Source organism: Rhinolophus ferrumequinum, assembly GCF_004115265.2.
Source record: "Rhinolophus ferrumequinum isolate MPI-CBG mRhiFer1 chromosome 15 unlocalized genomic scaffold, mRhiFer1_v1.p scaffold_54_arrow_ctg1_1, whole genome shotgun sequence".
In the NCBI taxonomy this organism is placed as follows: Eukaryota; Metazoa; Chordata; class Mammalia; order Chiroptera; family Rhinolophidae; genus Rhinolophus; species Rhinolophus ferrumequinum.
Window position 1 is genome coordinate 3,413,735 of NW_022680357.1, and position 17,283 is coordinate 3,431,017.

At 50.9% G+C, this 17,283-nt stretch overlaps 1 protein-coding gene across 2 annotated transcripts in view; it reads left to right on the top strand.

Moving 5' to 3' along the window:
* Positions 1-231: 231 nt before the first annotated feature.
* Positions 232-17,283, top strand: part of CRAMP1 (cramped chromatin regulator homolog 1) — a 59,103-nt gene continuing 42,051 nt past the window's right edge. For both annotated transcript variants that reach the window (XM_033101551.1, XM_033101552.1), the window contains exons 1-3: positions 232-528; positions 2,629-2,975; positions 13,960-14,153. In XM_033101551.1, the coding sequence (XP_032957442.1) occupies positions 2,630-2,975; positions 13,960-14,153 (540 nt within the window). In that variant the 5' untranslated portion in view covers positions 232-528; position 2,629. The remainder of the gene's footprint in view (positions 529-2,628; positions 2,976-13,959; positions 14,154-17,283) is intronic.

Below are 17,283 nucleotides of genomic sequence, written 5' to 3' on the forward strand. Positions count from 1 at the left end.
CCGCAAGGACGCTAGACGGCGTCACAACATTACCCGCGTCGCAGTCCCTCCTCCCGCCCCCGCCCAGCGTCCGTGCGTGCAAGCGCGCTAGCTCGCTGCTGGCCAATGGGAGCGCCTCTAGAGGGGTGCGCCCGCTGAAAACTTTGGGCGTGCTCGTCCCCGCGCTCGTCGCCCCTCCCCGGTCCGCTGCCCGGGCCCCGCCCCGCGCACCACCTCTGCGGTCTCCGCCGGCCGCCGTAGCCGGAACTGCTGTTGAGCGCGGCTCGCCGGGTCTGCGGGAGGCTGCGCGGCTGCAGCACCGGCGCCGGCAGCCCAATCAGCCGCACCCCGGCCGCGGAGGGAACGTGCCGGGGCTACGACTGTTGCTCGGCGACTGTACCCGAGGCGGCAGTACCACATCGGAGTCGCGGCCTCGCTGCAGCCAGCGCTCGGGGCCCGGGGCTGCCCAGCCCGGCCGGATCTGCGGGCGCCCGGGAGGCCCCCGGGGGGTCCGGGAAGCCAGGCTGCTGCGAGGCATTGATGAAAAAGGTGACCGGAGGCTGGGACTGGGAAGGGATGGGCCACGTCGACCGGCTGTCACGGGAAGGCCGGGCTCCAAGCTGAAGCAGGGCTGCGGGGGAGCGGCCTGCATCTTTGCGGCGGTGGTTACGCACGCGGTGCTTTGTCGGAGCGATTCGGGGGAGCCCGGAGCGAGAAGTGTTGCGTTGACAGCGCGCTTTGTGTGCAGCCAGAAATCGGCCCGAGAGGAAGGGTTTTGCTTTTCCTTGCCCGAAACGTGACAAACGGTGTCGAGCCGGGATTGGGCTGGAGGTGATTCCACCTCTGCACGATGAGGAAGTGAGGTGGGAGGTTTTCGGTAAAAGGTTTTCAGTCCCCGTGTTTTCCTTTTCCCTGAGGGGAAAACTCTGAACTGTGTTCGTATCCTTTTAATTTTGAAAACCCACGCCCTTCAGTGATCAGTTTGTCTTCCAGTAGTCAACCTTGCAATCGGGCAGGCTGCTTCTGTTGTGGCTGATGGATGCTCTGCCTGAGCCCTGGGTTGACTGTGGGTCGCTTGGGGACGCCAGACCCCTGGAGGTAGGGTTTCCCCACATTATAACCCGGAGCAAGGCCTTTTGAGATGTTTTCAGGTATCTTAAGGAGAAATGGATAGGATGAGCAGTGAATAGTGAGAATGGCTGTGCAATGAAGTTCTTTACGTTTGCATCTTTGTCTTGCATCGGTCTATTCTTGGGGCAGTCTTTTTTAAACTAGCATGAATTCAAACGTGTAGGATCCCTTACCGCAGACGAAAATTGTGCAGATCATTTTGTGACAGGACGTCAGAGCAGTCAGAGGTCTTGCTGTGGTTTTTCGCTTGATTCCAAATCTTTCTCCCGAGAGGTCCTTGGCCCGGTTACTGTATTTTGTTGTCAGCCTTGATGCCTTGTTCTGGTTTTTCCTTTTAAATGGAAAGGTCATGGTCCTTCAGCAGTTGTGTTGAGCTTGTCAAACACACTTTACTTTGGGCACAGCATCAACACCTGTTGAGGACTCGTTTCTCTTTCTTGCTTCCTCGCTTGCACACGTTATTATTTCTGGGCTTACCCTGGTAGATAAGTACCTGATTCTCTTCCTTTATTTTTGAGTGGGTCAGCTTTCTGGGGGTGCAAACATTTAAAGAGTCATCGCTTTTTGTTGTCGTGACATTTCACACGGCAGTGAGTACCAAAGTTAATGCAAGAAGTGCATTAATGGTTACCAAGAGTTTTCACACAGTTCTCTTCTACCCAGCCTTGCATTTGGACCTGGACGTAACTGTGCTGTGTCCCTTTCAGGGTTGGCCCCAACCTGTTCAATGCAACAGGCTCCTTTGTTGCAAAAAAACATTTTTATTTCGTAAATCCCCGTAGCAGCACACATCTCCCATCCCGGGAAGCAGGATTCCCAGAAACCCCAAGCTTATTATTCTTTATGTCTGTTTAAAAATAAGCAGGCGGACAGGCAGCCGCGGGCCACTATGGAGTTCCCTGTGCACGCAGGACACTCGGCGCCTCTCCCCTGCCGGGGTGGATCCGAGGCCCTAGACCCCGTTCAGGGGCCAACTTCGGGGGCCGCCGTGCGGGGCAGGTGCGCGGGCCCGGAGCCCCGCGCGTTTTGAGGGGTGGGGAGGGGTGGGGACGGGGGGCGCGGGCGCCGAGGCCCGGCCGGCCCAGGCAGCGTGGGGAGCGAGGCCAGCGCGCAGGCTGCTCGCCGCGCAGGCCATGAGCCGCGGCCCCTCCGGGTAGGTGGCTCTGGGCCGCGCCGCCGGGACCCCGGGACCCCGGAACCCGAACCTGGAACCTCAGACTCGGATCCCTCCCGACCCCGCCGGGCTGGGGCGCCGCGCGGGCAGGGCCGTCCGGGCGCGGCCACCGAGCTGCCGCCCGCCGCCCCGGCGCCGCTGTGTCCTGGGCCCCGGGGTCCGGCCGGCGGTCCGGGCAGGGGTTCGGGGTCCGGGACGGCGGGCTCGACCGGGCGGCGGCGGGCGGGCCGCGGGAGGACCTGGAACAAACAACGGCGGCCATGTTGAGAGGGAGGCGGGCGGCTAAACTTCGCGGCGGCTCCGGGCCGCGCCGGCCTCACCGGGGCCCCTCTCCTCTCCCGCAGGATGACAGTGAAGTTGGGAGACGGCGGCGGCGGGGAGGAAGGGCTCAAGAGGCTGGGCAAGAGGGCAGCCGATGAGGACGCACTGGAGGGAGAGGGGGCCGGCGGCGGGGACGCGGCGGAGGACGGCGGTGGCACAAAGAGGGACGGCAAGACCCCCCGGGGCGGTGGCGGCGGCCCCTCGGCCCCCGCGGGCGGCCCGCAGGCCCCATCCCCACCGCCCGCCTGCCCCCAGGACCAGCACCACTTCCTCCGGTCCAGCGTGAGGCCGCAGAGCAAGAGGCTCAGGAAGGACTCGTCCTGCGCCGGGGGGAGCAGCGGCGCTGGCAGCTCCGGGCCCCGCGGAAAAGGTACGGGGGACCCCAGCCCCTTCCAGGGTGTGCAGTCCGCTCGCCTCCTGGCCTCCACCCCAGTTCCTGATCCCGCTCTCGCATGTGTCCAGTATTCACTTGGGGTCGCACTCTGGAGGGGACGTGCCCCCTTTCTCCTCCAAAGTGGCTGTTTCCTTCTATTTTTAAACTCTGCTAAGAGGCTTTAAGTATCCTTTCTTTGGGCAGGTACAATAGATTCCCGAAGGTTCGGTGTTTTTAATCTCAAAGGATCATTGATGATTTACATGGTAGGCTCTTTTACACAGCAGACAATAGTTTAGAAATGGAGAGAAAAAATACCTGGGGTCTCTCTTTGCCAGACCGTGGAAATACAACAAAGGAATGGGTTTTTGCAACTCCTTTGGGGGGAAGACTGATAAGAAACTGAAAATGATCCCAGGATCTGACTGGAGCTCATCACCCCCTGCTTCAGGTATTCTAGGCTCAAAAGTATCAAGGGCATTAAGACGTGGTTCCTTTGAGTTTCAGTGCCGTGGAAAGGATTTCCCCTAGGGTAGTGAAAACATTTGTGGCCTGGTAGGAATAAGCAACAGTCTACAGTGTTTGTGACGGTATTCGGAGATGATTGAGAATATTACAGCTTTCCTAGGGTCCTGACCAAAAATAAGAAAACCACGTGTCAGTTTTGTTACTGCGGTGCTGGTTCTCCATTGTTTTCTGCTTTCATCTGTTTCTGTTTCAACATTCTGCTTTTCCTTCATTGAAGTGAATTACTCTTAATAACCTTTTTGTTTCCGGCAAGTTTGCAACACTTTCGTAGATATAGCAGATATTAATATCCTGTCAATTCCTAGTGAGTTTTGCATGAAAAAAGCTTTCACGTAGCTCCTTGGGAAATGGTCACTTACATTTATTAGATGGTCCTGATAGTTTTAGAAAGGAAATATTTCAGAAGCTAACAGAGAACCCATTTTGGAGATCTGTGCCACGTGTGTGTACCATTAAATTTGCTGTTTCGGCCTCATTCTCAACGGAGGAGGGCTGGCCTCTGAAATCATGGCCATACTCAATTTTTGGTAAAGCATTTCGATGTAAGTATTCTTACTTAAAGATGTAAGTATAGGTAATTTAGTGTATTTCAGAAACTATAACTTGCCTCATATAAATGTATTTTGGGTGTGATCGTTGATCAATTAGGAAAATACCAATTGGTTTTACCGGCTTCGTTTGTTTTGTGAAAAATAGTTTTCCATTCCTAGTTACAGGTGTGTCTGTCCTGTGTAAGCTCCTGAGTGCCCTCGAGGCTTTGTTTGTGACGTCAGAGGCCCTGGATCTGCAGTCCAGGTAGAGTTCCCGGCCTCATCACCCTGGCCCTTTCACCTCCGTATACTGCTTGACCTCTTGAATCTGCTTTTTCATTAGAAAGGCGTCCTCACCTGTGAAATGGGGAACAGCAGTGACACTCCATTCTCTGGAGGTGTGGTTGCTAAGATGAGACGAGGTGCTGGTGTGAAAGGCCTCTGTAAATGGCTACCTGTATTTGAGATACTAAACCTCAAGTAGTCAGTTATAGTTTTGGCAGTCAGGTGATGAGGGTGTGTATGCTTTCATTTGCATGGTTGAATGTGGCTTGCTTAGATGGAAAAGGTTCCCTGGATCAGCCTTGCGTCAGATCTTTGGTACTTCCGTCCTTGGTTCCTGTCCCCAGTGTGTGGCTTGGAGCAGATATTGACTTTCCATTAGTAAAATGGAAATTTGTGAGAAATTTGTGCTTCTTGTGACTTATGCATTTTCCTATTATAGCAAGCAAATATATGCTTTTTTTTAATTGTACCATCTGTATTTATTTTTTCTAGAATCTGCTTTACCTTAGGGAAAAATACTGACAGTGATATTGCAGGATTGCACCACTAGAAAGAACACAGATCTTGATTGCAAGGCAGCATTAGCTGTCTGAAAACAGGTACCCGTGAGTTTCACAACACATTCAAAGGGAAAAAAGTTCAAAAGGATGGATGTTTATATACGTATGTACATATATTCATGCATATGTATGTTTCCCCATATACACGTATGTACACACACATATACATGTAGACATATATGTATGTATATGTATACATACATTTTTGTAATTTTTGGTACGTTCCTGATTTAAGATTTCAAATGGAACAGAAGGGTATATGTAAAATAAAAATGCTTTCTGCTCGCCTCTCACTCCAGCACCCCACTTCCTAGAGGGGCAAGCAAGCAAATATTTATTGAAGTAAATGATAAAGCTAAACCTTAGTGGTGGCTTTTCGGAGAGGAGTAGGAAGTGTGTCTCCTTTGCTCTACAGAACTTCTTGGGCAGCGTGTGGCCTTTAGCTTCTCTTGACTGTGCTCTGCTCTTTGGCTACCAGGATCCTTTGGAAGCTCTTCTGCCGCCCAGAACGTCCCCCTCCTTATGCCTCAGGGCAACGCTTAGCTCCTCGATGAACAGCCAGAAGAGAAGGTCAGGTTGTGACAGCATGCCCGAAACCTTTGAAAACATTCTTAGAAGAGCATTTGTCTTACTGAACGGAATCTCCACCCCGGGGTAGTGAGACACAGATCAGTAAGAAAATGAACAGTCCAGCAGGTACTCGAATTCCTTCCTCGTTCATAACGTGGATGAGATGCCCTGAGAACTTAACTGTCGTTTATATCTATTTGCCTGTGGTAACATTGGTTTCATTATACATTATTTCGCTTCAAATTGCAGAACCTATCAAAGATGTGAAGTGAGGACTTCCGGTTTTAGCATTTTGAGTTTTTCTCTTCAAAACATTATCATTTCCTTATGCCTAAGGAATAATCGCAGTCCAGTCAAGGGAGGCTCCTTGGGTTGATCACTTACTGCTTTTGTAGTTTTAGTGTCAACAAGTGTGAGAACCTTGCAGCGAGTTTGAAGGAGAAGACTGGAGAAAGGGAAGTCCTGGTCTTGCTTCTCTCCACACAACTGTGTTTTTTTCCCTCTGGAACAACAGACTCTTGTCAAGTCAAAGAAAACTATTTTTTTCTAGTAGAATTCCGAATTCTTTCTGAATTAATAAAGGAAAAGTAGTTAAGGTTTACAGCTTGCATCTCGGTTACTTTACTTTTAAAGAGGTGCAGAAACTGGAGTTTGTTGTTTAGATAATGTGCTCGGCCTCCATAGAAGGGGAGCTGCAGAGGAGATGCCAGGAGATGTGCTTGATGCCAAAACACCCATTCCTGTGGCCCGGACGTGCTTCCCAGAGTGGCCCAAGGATGCATTTGAGACCGAACCCCAGAATTCACAGATCCGTGAGAACACAGGCCAGGGGACAGAGCCCCGATGTCTTTTCCGTGTTTGGTAGTTCCTGATCTGGGTGATACTGGACAAACTAGTACATCTCGATTTCTTTTAAATGGGGACAATACCAGCGCAGGAAATACCACAGTCAGACTTTGCCGGCTGGTGTTTAGTGGGCTCCCAGTGCTTGCCTGCCGGGTCTGCAGGTTGAGTCTGAGCAGGTGGACGGGAAGGGGAGGCCCGGTGGGGAGGTAGCGGGTACAGGTAGCAGGAACACCCCCAAGCTGCTACCCTGTCAGGACAGTTGGGGTGCCTGAGGTGGTGCAGTCAGACCCTCCATTTTTATTGTTGTGTTCCCCCCCCACCCCCGAACTTCCATTCTACCCGTGGAGCTAGTCCCAGAATGCACCGTCTCCACAATTGGGCCATGTTGCCTGGTTTCACTGTGCTTGCGCTTAGACGTTGGTAAATCACTGTACAGAACTGAACATGGTGCAGAATCTGTGGGTTGCCTCTAGCTTCTAGTTGTTCTTAAAAGATGTCTTATGAAATATCTCACTCTAATTCGGTCAGCCTTTGGGAGACATTGGGGTCAGCCTATGGGAAGGAAGTTCAGACCAGCAGTCAGGAGACCTGTCTTCTCCCCCGAGAGCTGCCAGGTGGCTGGTTCCGCTGTGGGGCAAAGGCAAAATCACCTAACATGGCCAGACCTTAGGTTCCTTACTTTCATAAATGGTCTGGTGAGATAGTGGCTGCAGCTGTGCTCACCTTAACACTCAGCGGGTGTACAGAATGGTCTTGGGTCCTGTGTGTTCTTAAGAGAGGGTTCTGGAAGGTAAATTGCCTCACATCAGGATAGTTCTATATCTGGTGGGCTCTGCTTAGTCTTGTCTCAGCACCCGGTCGCCTGGGTTTGCGCCCCGCCCTCTGGGGCTGGAACTCTGGTGCCTGGGGTGGCCCCACCTCTTATCTGTACTGCCGTCGCTCTCACTGTCCCTTCATCAGGCACGGGCCAGGCCCTGCGTGGCTGGTTGGAGTGCGGTCGTGCATACTTTGAAGTCTCTGCCCTCCATACTCTCCGGGGGAAGGGGGAAACATCAGATCACTGAGGCCAGAGCACTATGGTTCTTCTGCCCGGTCTGATCCAGTACGTGATGTTTAATAAAGTCAAGTGCAATGGCGACTGCATGGAGCCACGGTGGCCGCCGAGGCAGGCGTGTCAAACTCTGCTGAAAACCTTCAGACCTCGTAGGGAGAAGAGGAGGAGGAAGCGGAGACATTCCTTCAACTCTGTCCACACACCCCATGTGATGGCTGCATACAGTAACCCCGACACGTGGTCCTGTTACGTGACACAAAACCCCTGTGCACAGTAGGTCAGGAGACCTGTGGCCCAGGCCACCTCAAAGACAAGTCACGATGGAGCTGTGCAGGACAGAGAGGAAAATACCTGTAAACCACAGGTTCTTGGTAAATTATGAAGTTCAGAGTTGTCCAAATTGCATATGCATCACGTGAACGATACGGGTAGACAGTATAGACGAGTAAATGAGGTAGTGTTTGAATATTGGTCTGAAGACAGAGTTAAATTTCCTTTTGCCTTTTAATGTCAAAAAGACTAATATCTCATGGACTTTTAGTGTCAAAACGGACGTCATTTCTGTGGCATCTGGCAGTCTTTGTGGAATTATCTTTTGCCAACCAAGTGTACTTTAGGATTTTTCCTTTCATGTTGTACCATTGTGTCTTGTTTTGGATTACGTGAAGATATAAAGATAACAGAGGAATGATTTCCGATAGCAGAGTCACAAAGGTAAAAATTCGTTTTGTTGTAGACAGTGGTGTGTAGAAGCATTTTATCACATTATGTAACTGCAATGTTCTTAGCAGCGGAGAACAATGTGAGATGCCAAAAAAAGGAGACATCCCCACGTGCTTGTGCTTTGGGTGAGATACCAAGAATCACCTACGGAAGACCATTAGAAAAATCTTCACATTCTTCGATGTGGAGGGCATATGGTTTCATAGAAACAGTGGGGTTTCAGTTACGTTTTTCTGAAATATTCGTGGGAGGAAGGGGAAGGGTCTTGGAGAGAGGCCAGCCCTGGTCCTTAAGGATGCCGGGCCTTGCGGGGTGCCAAGGAATAGAGATGCTGTGGGGGACACGTCCCGGGACCACCAGTGTCCAGGTCATCCTCAGATCGCGGAGGCCGGCGACCCTGCCCTGGGGTCCGGATGTCCTGGTTGGACCATCTGCACAGGCTCTTAGAGACCGACCGCACAGTGAGCGGCTGGGAGGGGTCCTTGTTGAACACCTGCGTGTGGAGTCCAGCAGCTTTCCGAAGACACATGGAGCAGCCCTGTGTGTGAGTGACGACAGGAGTGGCCCAGGGGGCAGTGTTGGGATTCACCTGTTGAGGTGACACTCTTACTGGGGACTGGCCGGCACATCTCTGTGTGGCCTTGGTAGAGAGGGTGTCCCTGTGGTTACATCTGGGTTCTGAAAGCAAACCTGGCCGTTCCAGCATCTGACATGGATGGCATGTGTTTTGAGAGACACAGAAGCAGCACCCTATGGGAGACCTTGGCACTGTGTCTCCAGTCTCGACCGTGGCATTTTGTGACCTGAGGTGGACATGTGGGGATGGAGCAGTCGGCCTCTGAAAGGTCCCTGTCCTCTCATAGCATGGACTTGGGTGACGAGGACGCGTTCCCGGGCAAGGGCGGGAGGCGGGCATCCCTGGAGACACTTGCATTGGCTGAACTTGAACCATCTTTCTAGCTGAGAATGGACAAAGAGAGGGGAGGCTTGCGTGTCCTCTCGTCCCAAGGCATTATCGAATGCGTCGCGTGTGGTTGGTCTTGTGTCATTTTCGAGATTTTAATGTTCCTGACGCTTGGAACGAAGTTCACCAAACTCCAGAGGAAAGCTCAGGACAAGGGGTCATTGTCTGACATGACAGATCATCATGACATCTTGTGTCTTACCTAAATTAAGTCGCACAGTTTTGTTTGTAGAGACAAGCATCCTCCAAAGTTCTAACTCCTGCCACTTACTTACCGTGTGGCCTTGGGCAAGTCATTGCACCTTTCAGCTTCCTTATCTGTCACAGACTGAAGGACCAATCTTGAGGTCAAGTTCCCTTTATCATAAAACCCTCTGATTCCCGTAACTGTGCATAATACAAATACAGAAGCAGCTGCAACTCGGGCAGCAGCCACCATGGTGCTGTGTGGACCCAGAAGAAAACACCCAGCTTTGGAACGAGAGGCCTGCTGACCTTGGGGCTTTCATGCTTTAGAACCTCAGTTTCCCCATTTCAAAATGTGGATAAAAACTGCACACCGTGAGGACAGAAAGGAGCAGAGTGTTTGCTGTGCCTACAGGTGCTGTGGAAATCCACGTTCCGTCACCGCTGGGCAATTGGGGACAAGCAGCTCCACCTGAGTTTCACCTTCCCAGGTGAAAGACGGGGATAATTTCCTCCTCTTCGGGCCGTGTGAGGGGGCCTGGGGGACGGCCCCCCAGGCCAGGGCAGAGGTGTGTGGGGGGGAGGCAGACAGTCTAGCCTGTGGAGGTGGAATGGACAGACGGGCAGTAGGGAAGGCAGATGGAGGGCACGTGGCTGCGTCCCTCTGGTGCCAGCTCTGGAGAGGGGGCTGCATCTGGTGTTGGCTGTTTGGGAGACTAGAGACGAGGCAGTAAAGAATTGTGTTACTTGGTGGTGCAGAGCTGGCCTGGGAAAGTGGTAGCAGAAATGGGAACGGGGAGAAGCCCGGTGGCATCTGGGCCGCTGGAGGGTTGTGGCACTGAATGGATTGAGAGGGAAGCGTGGGTTCTGTTTTGGAGGCACTGGGCCCTGGGGACAGAGACGGGCGAGGGTCAGCGCGAGCACAATGGAGGCCCCTGCTCTGTTCCATTGGTGCCCAAGCTTTCATTGAGCATTTGCTGTGTGTGAGGCCTGGTGCCAGGCTTGGGCACGGGAAAGTAAGGCACTGTTCTGGCTTTCAAAGAGCTCACTGTGGGGGATGCTGCTTCTGTAGCTCACGCCTTCATGCTTCGTGGCTACTGACTTCTCATCATGGAGACTCCTGCTAACCCTCTTTGTGGCCTCAGGCATGTAGCCGCAGATGGAGGGTTGACTTGGGCCCTCTGCTTTTTGCTGGGCTCCTCGCACTCACGCCCACCCCTGGAGAAAGCCCCCATGCCCACCCTGTCTCGTTCAAGTTGTCTTCTCTTTCCACTTCTTGCCTCTCTACCTCTGTTCTCTTCGCTTGCTTCTCTCCCTCTTTGGCAATTACTGTTTTCTCCTGAAGTTTTCCGCCCTGGTGGTACCCTCTTCCGGGCGGGCACTGTCCTGTTCTCCGAGCACCTGATCCCGCTTCCTGTTGTTTACACTTGAGCTGGAGTCCTGGACTGAGCCGGAGGTCAAGCAATGAAACCTCTTACTTCATCTGAAATGTTGGGAATGGACCAGATGCCATGTTCTCTTTCTACTCAGAAGCTCCGCGATTCTGAAGTTCTTTACTTTTGAAAGGCATTCGAGATCTAGAATGATGGGCAGCAAATGTTAGAAAAGGTTACGTGGAGGCGACTTGCTTTTTTTTCTTTTTTTGAACATTCTATTGTTTTATTTTCTCTACTGAGAATGGATCATTTTGGAACCATCAGAAGGAAAAGTTGAGCATCTCTGCAGCTCACCTCTGGCTGCTCTGAGGCCTGGTTTGCTGCCTCATGCTTCTCCGCAGAGCCGCTTTGACTCGTACATTCTTTCATATCCACTGTTTTGCTTTGTCCTGTGCGCTACCCCTGAGGTCCCTCCCAGCTCCTAAGTGCTTCTATTATGTTTTCCTTCACCATTCATTCTCCTTGTGTTAGGTCACCAGTGCTGTGAACTGGTGAAATCTCACAAAAGCTAGCAAGATACCTGCATTACAGACTTTTCAAAAGTGACACGTCTGTTGCTTTCAAGTACACCTAACACCAGCGTGGGCCGGCAAAGGTAAACCTGAGCCGTGACCATAGGGATGGTTAGCAAGTTGCTGTTTGGGGAAACAAGTTTAGTGACTGTTTCACCAGAAGCTGAACATGATTCTGAAATCCTTGTGGGTGGTGTGGAGGTGGACAGGCAGTCCTTCCTGGAACGACTACACGTGAGGAATTATAGGCTTCAATTCAAATCAACCAGAACTTCCTGTATTTATGTGTGGTGTTTTTGTTTGTTTGTTTTTTTCATAAATTATATTGGGAACAGTGTGTTTCTCCAGGGCCCATCAGCTCCAAGTCGTCCTTCAATCTAGTTGGGGAGGGCGCAGCTCAGCTCCAAGTCCAGTTGCCGTTTTCAGTCTTTAGTTGCAGGGGGCACAGCCCACCATCCCATATGGGAATGGAACCGGCAACCTTGTTGTTGAGAGCTCGTGCTCTAACCAGCTGAGCCATTTGGCTGCCCCTTTGGAAGCTCAGCGGCAGCTCGTTGTCTTCAGTCTAGTTGTGGAGGCCGCAGCTCACTGGCCCATGTGGGAATCGAACCGGCAACCCTGTCGTTCAGAGCTCGCGCTCTAACCAACTGAGCCGCCCAGCCACCCCATTACATATGGTGTGTTAAATGGCATCCCAAGCTGGACTTCGGTTTTAGCAAAAACATCTCAGACCTGCTGGAAATGGAATGAAACCGATTATCCCTGGAAATGTGCTCTAACGTTGCCATGCCTGTTGAAAACATCGTGGGAAGTGCCAGGTTCATTAACTAGGTTACATTTTAGGTTTGGTTTGGTGAGGGACGGACAAAGTCAAATCGTGTGTGCAGCACTCCCCTAGCCCACTCCGTAGCACAGATACCGGGATTGTGTTTCTGTTGCACGTGTGTGTGGGACGGGAAGGGGCACCTGGAAAGCAGGCTGGGACGTGGAAGGCTTTAAGCTAGGTTGTCTTTTGTCCGGTAACAGTGTATTTAGAACTGTGAACGTCAGACCTTCAAATACAGCGCTGGCTGTGGCACTTCTGTGATGATAGAAATATTCCACGCTGTCCAGCACGGTAGCCGCTAGCCACACGTGGACACTGACAACTAGAAATGGGGTCATTGTGACCGAGGAACTGAGTTTTGGTTTTATTTAATTGTAATTAATCAATCTTGAAATGGAAATAGCTTCGTGTGGTTGGTGGCGAATTGGACAGTACAGCTCTGATAAACCAGCAATTGCTGGTACCCGATCACGTCACCTGAGGAAGTCCGCCCATCGCTAAACCTTTCCACACAAAAGAATCAAACCATTCCATATAGCTGAGTAATTTTGTCAGTGTGTATGAAAACACATTCTGCTTTCTGATAGCCAACTGATGGGATTAACTGTTTTCAGATGCTCCCTATTCTGACGTAATAACAGTCCATCGGACGCACTTTGAAAGGTGTAACGGTGGAGGGTGACAGCCTCCCCCTGCGCCCAGGCGTCTTGTGTTTCCAGGATGGTCCTTACAAGCACATTTGGCTGAACAGACTTTCAATTTATTTTTCATTTCTTGTATTTCTAATGATTTTTTTTTTGTGTGAAACTCCCCATCTCTCATTCCTCCTTTGGAGGCAGACCCCTCTCCCCACCCCACCCCCCATTGCAGGAGTGAGGGACACGTGGCCTCAGTGTGCACGTGGCTGCCCAGGGACGGCCGAACAGATTGACCAGGAAGTGTATCTCCACGGCAGAGCTCTCGATTACCTCATTAGAAAAGCATCTTAGTAATCTGCATTTATTCGGCTTTGCTTTTTAAACTACTTTTATTTTTATGATCTTTTTTTTTACCCTCATTGTTCAGCGTTTCAAGATTTCTTCCTATTGGATGGTTCTGTGTTTCCACGGAAAGAGAATGCCGGTTGTCTCAGGGACACGCTGGGAGTCCCTATGGCCTCTGAGAGGAAGGAAGGAACTAGATGGGTGGGAGGATTGGGTTAGGTCATAAAAATGTTTTATCTGTGACCTTTAACTCTCGTTTATTGCCTCCATTGTCCTAGGAGTGCCAAGTTCTTGGTCCGTGAGAGGGCATGGAAGCCCCATGTTGCACTAGACCGCACTTTCCCCTTCAGCGTGGCTTTTAAGGGCTCCTCTGGAGATCAGGGACCGACGCTGAGGTGGTCGGGTCACTCTCAGAGCACCTGAGTTTCCTGGTGGAAATTGATCAAGAAAGAGGAGTTTTAAGACTTTTTAAAGATTCTTAGGCATCGAATAATTCATGTTCCGAAATGTTGATTATATCTGAAAGAAGGCAGTGTTTTTACACCCGTTTTAATGTTTTCTTGAGTTTGAAATTTCAATTTGTTTATTTGGAGAGAGAGCATTTTTTTTTTTTTTTCAGCCGAAACCTCATTTGAAAACGACACTGTGAAATGTAGTGTGTGGTTTTAGCTTACAGGGCAAGGACATGTGTGACTCCATCGTGGGCATTATTGGTGCCCTTTAATTGATTCCACAGAAATGCTCTTTCTCCTTTGCCCACTGTGAAAACATTTGAAAGAGTCGTGAGGTCCGGTTTGGCTGATGCCCTGACCGGCCAGCCCTAGCAGGCACACAGTAGGTCCCAGGTGCCATCCCGCTATAGCCTCAGGGATTGAGGAGTGTAGCGTGGGCCCTCGGTGGGGGACCTCAGGCAGTGGCGCCTTCCTGAGCCTCGCCAGCCTTCTGGAACAGATCACTGTATCGTTCTTTCTTTCAAAGGAGCCGACGGTGGCGGATCATCCTCCGGAAATGGGTCTGGGGTGGCCCCCGCTGCCCCTGCCGGGGGCTCGCGCTCCTCCTCCCGGAACTTAGGGTCTTCTGGCGCTGAGAAGGAAGAAGGTAAAAAGGTCCGGCGGCAGTGGGAGTCGTGGAGCACGGAAGACAAGAACACTTTCTTTGAGGGTCTGTACGAGGTGAGTGACAGGAGCCAGAAAAGGCAGCTCCAACCCTTCGCCTTTTACCACTTGTATTTCTCTTTCAGTCTCCCTTTGCCTTTCCTCCCCCATGGCTTCCTGATCTCCTAGGTTAGCAGTTTCAGTGGGGAGCCCCTCACGTGGCTGTGGCAGGTGTGGGCCAAGGGCCAAGGTCACCCTCTGATCACGGCCTTTCATTACCTCATTGTGACTTTAAAAGCGGTTACTAGTAAGGTGGCTGTTCGGAAGCCTTTGTGTAGCTGCTTTTCCTTTCTCAGCTTGTACCTGTTGTCTCTTAAAATTTGTTGACTGAAGCGTGATACCCTTGCAGCTGAGTGGGCCGGTTGGGAGGGGGTGTCTCTCGAGGGGGAGGGCCAAGGGGACACTTGCCACATCAGTCAGAGTAGCCAGCTCAGTCCTGAGAGATGTTGCAGCTGACCTGGGACAGACTAGAAAGTCCTAAAAATAGAGAGAAGCGGCTCGCTGATCCTACAGCCCAAAGAAATGGCCGTGCTCCCTGCCAGCCTTTTTCACTTCCGTGTTTTGCTATTTTCCATCTTTGTAATTATAGTGAACACGCTGTTTTTAAAATTGTCAGATGCATTTTTGATGGTGTTTCGTACATCTTTGGCTCGGTATGTTTTTCATGCCTAGAAATATCCTACTCCAGGTGTAGGCAAACCGGTGGCCTACATGCTTGCTCCCTGTTTTTGTAAATAAAGTTTTATTGGAACACAGCCATGCCCATTCACTCGTATATTGTCTCTGGCTGATTTTGACTGCAATGGCAGAGTTGGGCAGTTATGACAGATACTGAGTGGCTGTGACATCTATCTGAGTGTTTACCCTCTGGCCAAGACTTGCTCCATTTAACCATTCTTGTGTTGTTAAGTGTCGTGGTTCCTTCCAGATTCTGTTACAGATAACAGTGCAGGGAACATGTTTAGGCACAGTCCGTATTTTGGACTCCATCTTTGGGGTACAGTGAGTGTCTACAGTAAGTTGCTCAGTCATTGAAACTTACTCTTTTAATAGTGAAGGAATTAGAGTGATAGAAAAGTCTGGCGACACCTGCGAAACAAGCTCATAAAAGAAGAGACTTTGGAATGGAAACTACTATGAAGTGCTCAGAGAGAGACCAGAAAAGGGGACTCCGAAGGGGAGGCAGGGAACTAGAAGTCAGTGCCTATTCCGAATGCTCCTGTGGCTGGTTTTCTCCCTTCCTGGCGCTGATGGTTCGTCCTGCCCATCCCGGGGAGAGGAGCCCCACATATCGGTGTCGTTTGACTCAGTCGTCCAAGGAGAAGGAAGTGTGTACAGGAGGCTTGTTCCAGTGGGTGCAGAGTCCTTCAAATAAATTTATATGTGGTTCTTTTTCTTCCCTTTGGCAGTTTTAAAGTATAGATTATATCTCCACATTGCCTTCTTTAAGATTTTTGTTAGGCATAGAAGACTTGTGATTCCTGGAATGTTCTTGAAATAGCAACCATTGGAACTTCTAACCTGAGACAATTAGTGTTTTTCTTTTGTGGCCCTTCCTTCTAGGGGAGAATGTGGGCTCTGGAGGGGGTCTGGCTGCTAAAAGCAACGGGAGGTGTATTGTCTATTAAAAGTAGGAGGATAGGAATTCCCATGAATGAATGATCTGCCCTTACCTTTCTTCAGGTGGGTTAGTTCATTCCTTTCTTGTTGGCTAGCCTTCTTGTTCTAATTTTTCTATCATGTAGGTGTTTCTTTTTTTAAAAAAGATTTTTTGGGGGACGGGGAACAGGACTTTATTGGGGAACAGTGTGTACCTCCAGGACTTTTTCCAGGTCAAGTTGTTCTCCTTTCAATCTTAGTTGTGGAGGGCACAGCTCAGCTCCAGGTCCAGTTGCTGTTGTTAGTTGTAGGGGGTGCAACTCCCACCATCCCTTGTGGGAGTTGAACCGGCAACCTTGTGGTTGAGAGCCTGCGCTCCAACCAACTGAGCCATCCGGGAGCTCAGCGACAGCTCAGCTCAAGGTGCCCTGTTCAATCTTAGTTGCAGGGGGTGGAGCCCACCATCCCTTGCGGGACTTGAGGAATCGAACCAGCAACCTTGTGGTTGAGAGCCCACTGGCCCATGTGGGAATCGAACCGGCAGCCTTCGGAGTTAGGAGCATGGAGTTCCAACCGCCTGAGCCACCGGGCCAGCCCCTGTAGGTGTTTCTTCTGAGGTCACCTGAAACTCTTGATTAATAATGATAAATAATTGGCTATTCTGATCACTTAATGCTTTCCACTTTCCACTGTTGTTGCCACGTATCCCGAATAGTGTGAGAGTATGTGTGTTAGTGTATTTGTGTGTGTGTGTGAGAGAGAGAGAAAGAGAGAGAGAACGAACAAGCGCGCATGCTTTATGTATGTTGCTTTGTGTGTCTCACCAAAACTTGGCGGGACTCTTGAGGAGGTCATGATATGTGGCTGATCACCTGGGGCGTATATGACCATGAACGTTTTGAACTGTGAGGTGTGGGCAGAGGCCTCTGCTCTGTGAGTGTGGCTTCTGCAGGGTTTGTCCTGTCTTTTGAGGCACACAGTCTGATTTAGTTAGGCTTCAAGTGACAGAGACCCAGCTCAGAGCAGCGGAAAGGGTCAAGGGGATTGAGTGGCTCTCATGACCGAGGGGTAGGGAAGGGCTGGCTCAAGCCGACTCTGTCATCGGGAGTGACATTTCTGTGCTCTTTCTCTCCTGCTTCAGACACTCCCCTGAGGCCAGAGTCCCACCCCCACCCCATTCCAGTTAGGACCGGTCTGCACAGGACACAGATTGTGGGGGTCCATCCCAGATTCCTCCCTGTGGCCAGGGGCATAGGTCGTGGCCCTCATGACGGGGGATGAGGGGGTCTTCAGGGCAAATGCCTCACCCAAGTTATCACCCTTGACAACTTCTTACTCCATTTCAATGGCAGTTCTTCACAGAGCCTGTTGCTAACTTTTCATTTTCCCTTCTGTCTGTCTGTCTGTCTGTATTTGCTTCTGCCATGCAATTCTTGATTCCTACCTTACAGTCACAAGGCCAGCCTCCTGTGCTTGTTGTTCACTGGGTTGATGATTGCTGAAAGCCTCATCTAAGTATAGAGCACCTTGGTCGTGCTAGAAATGCATG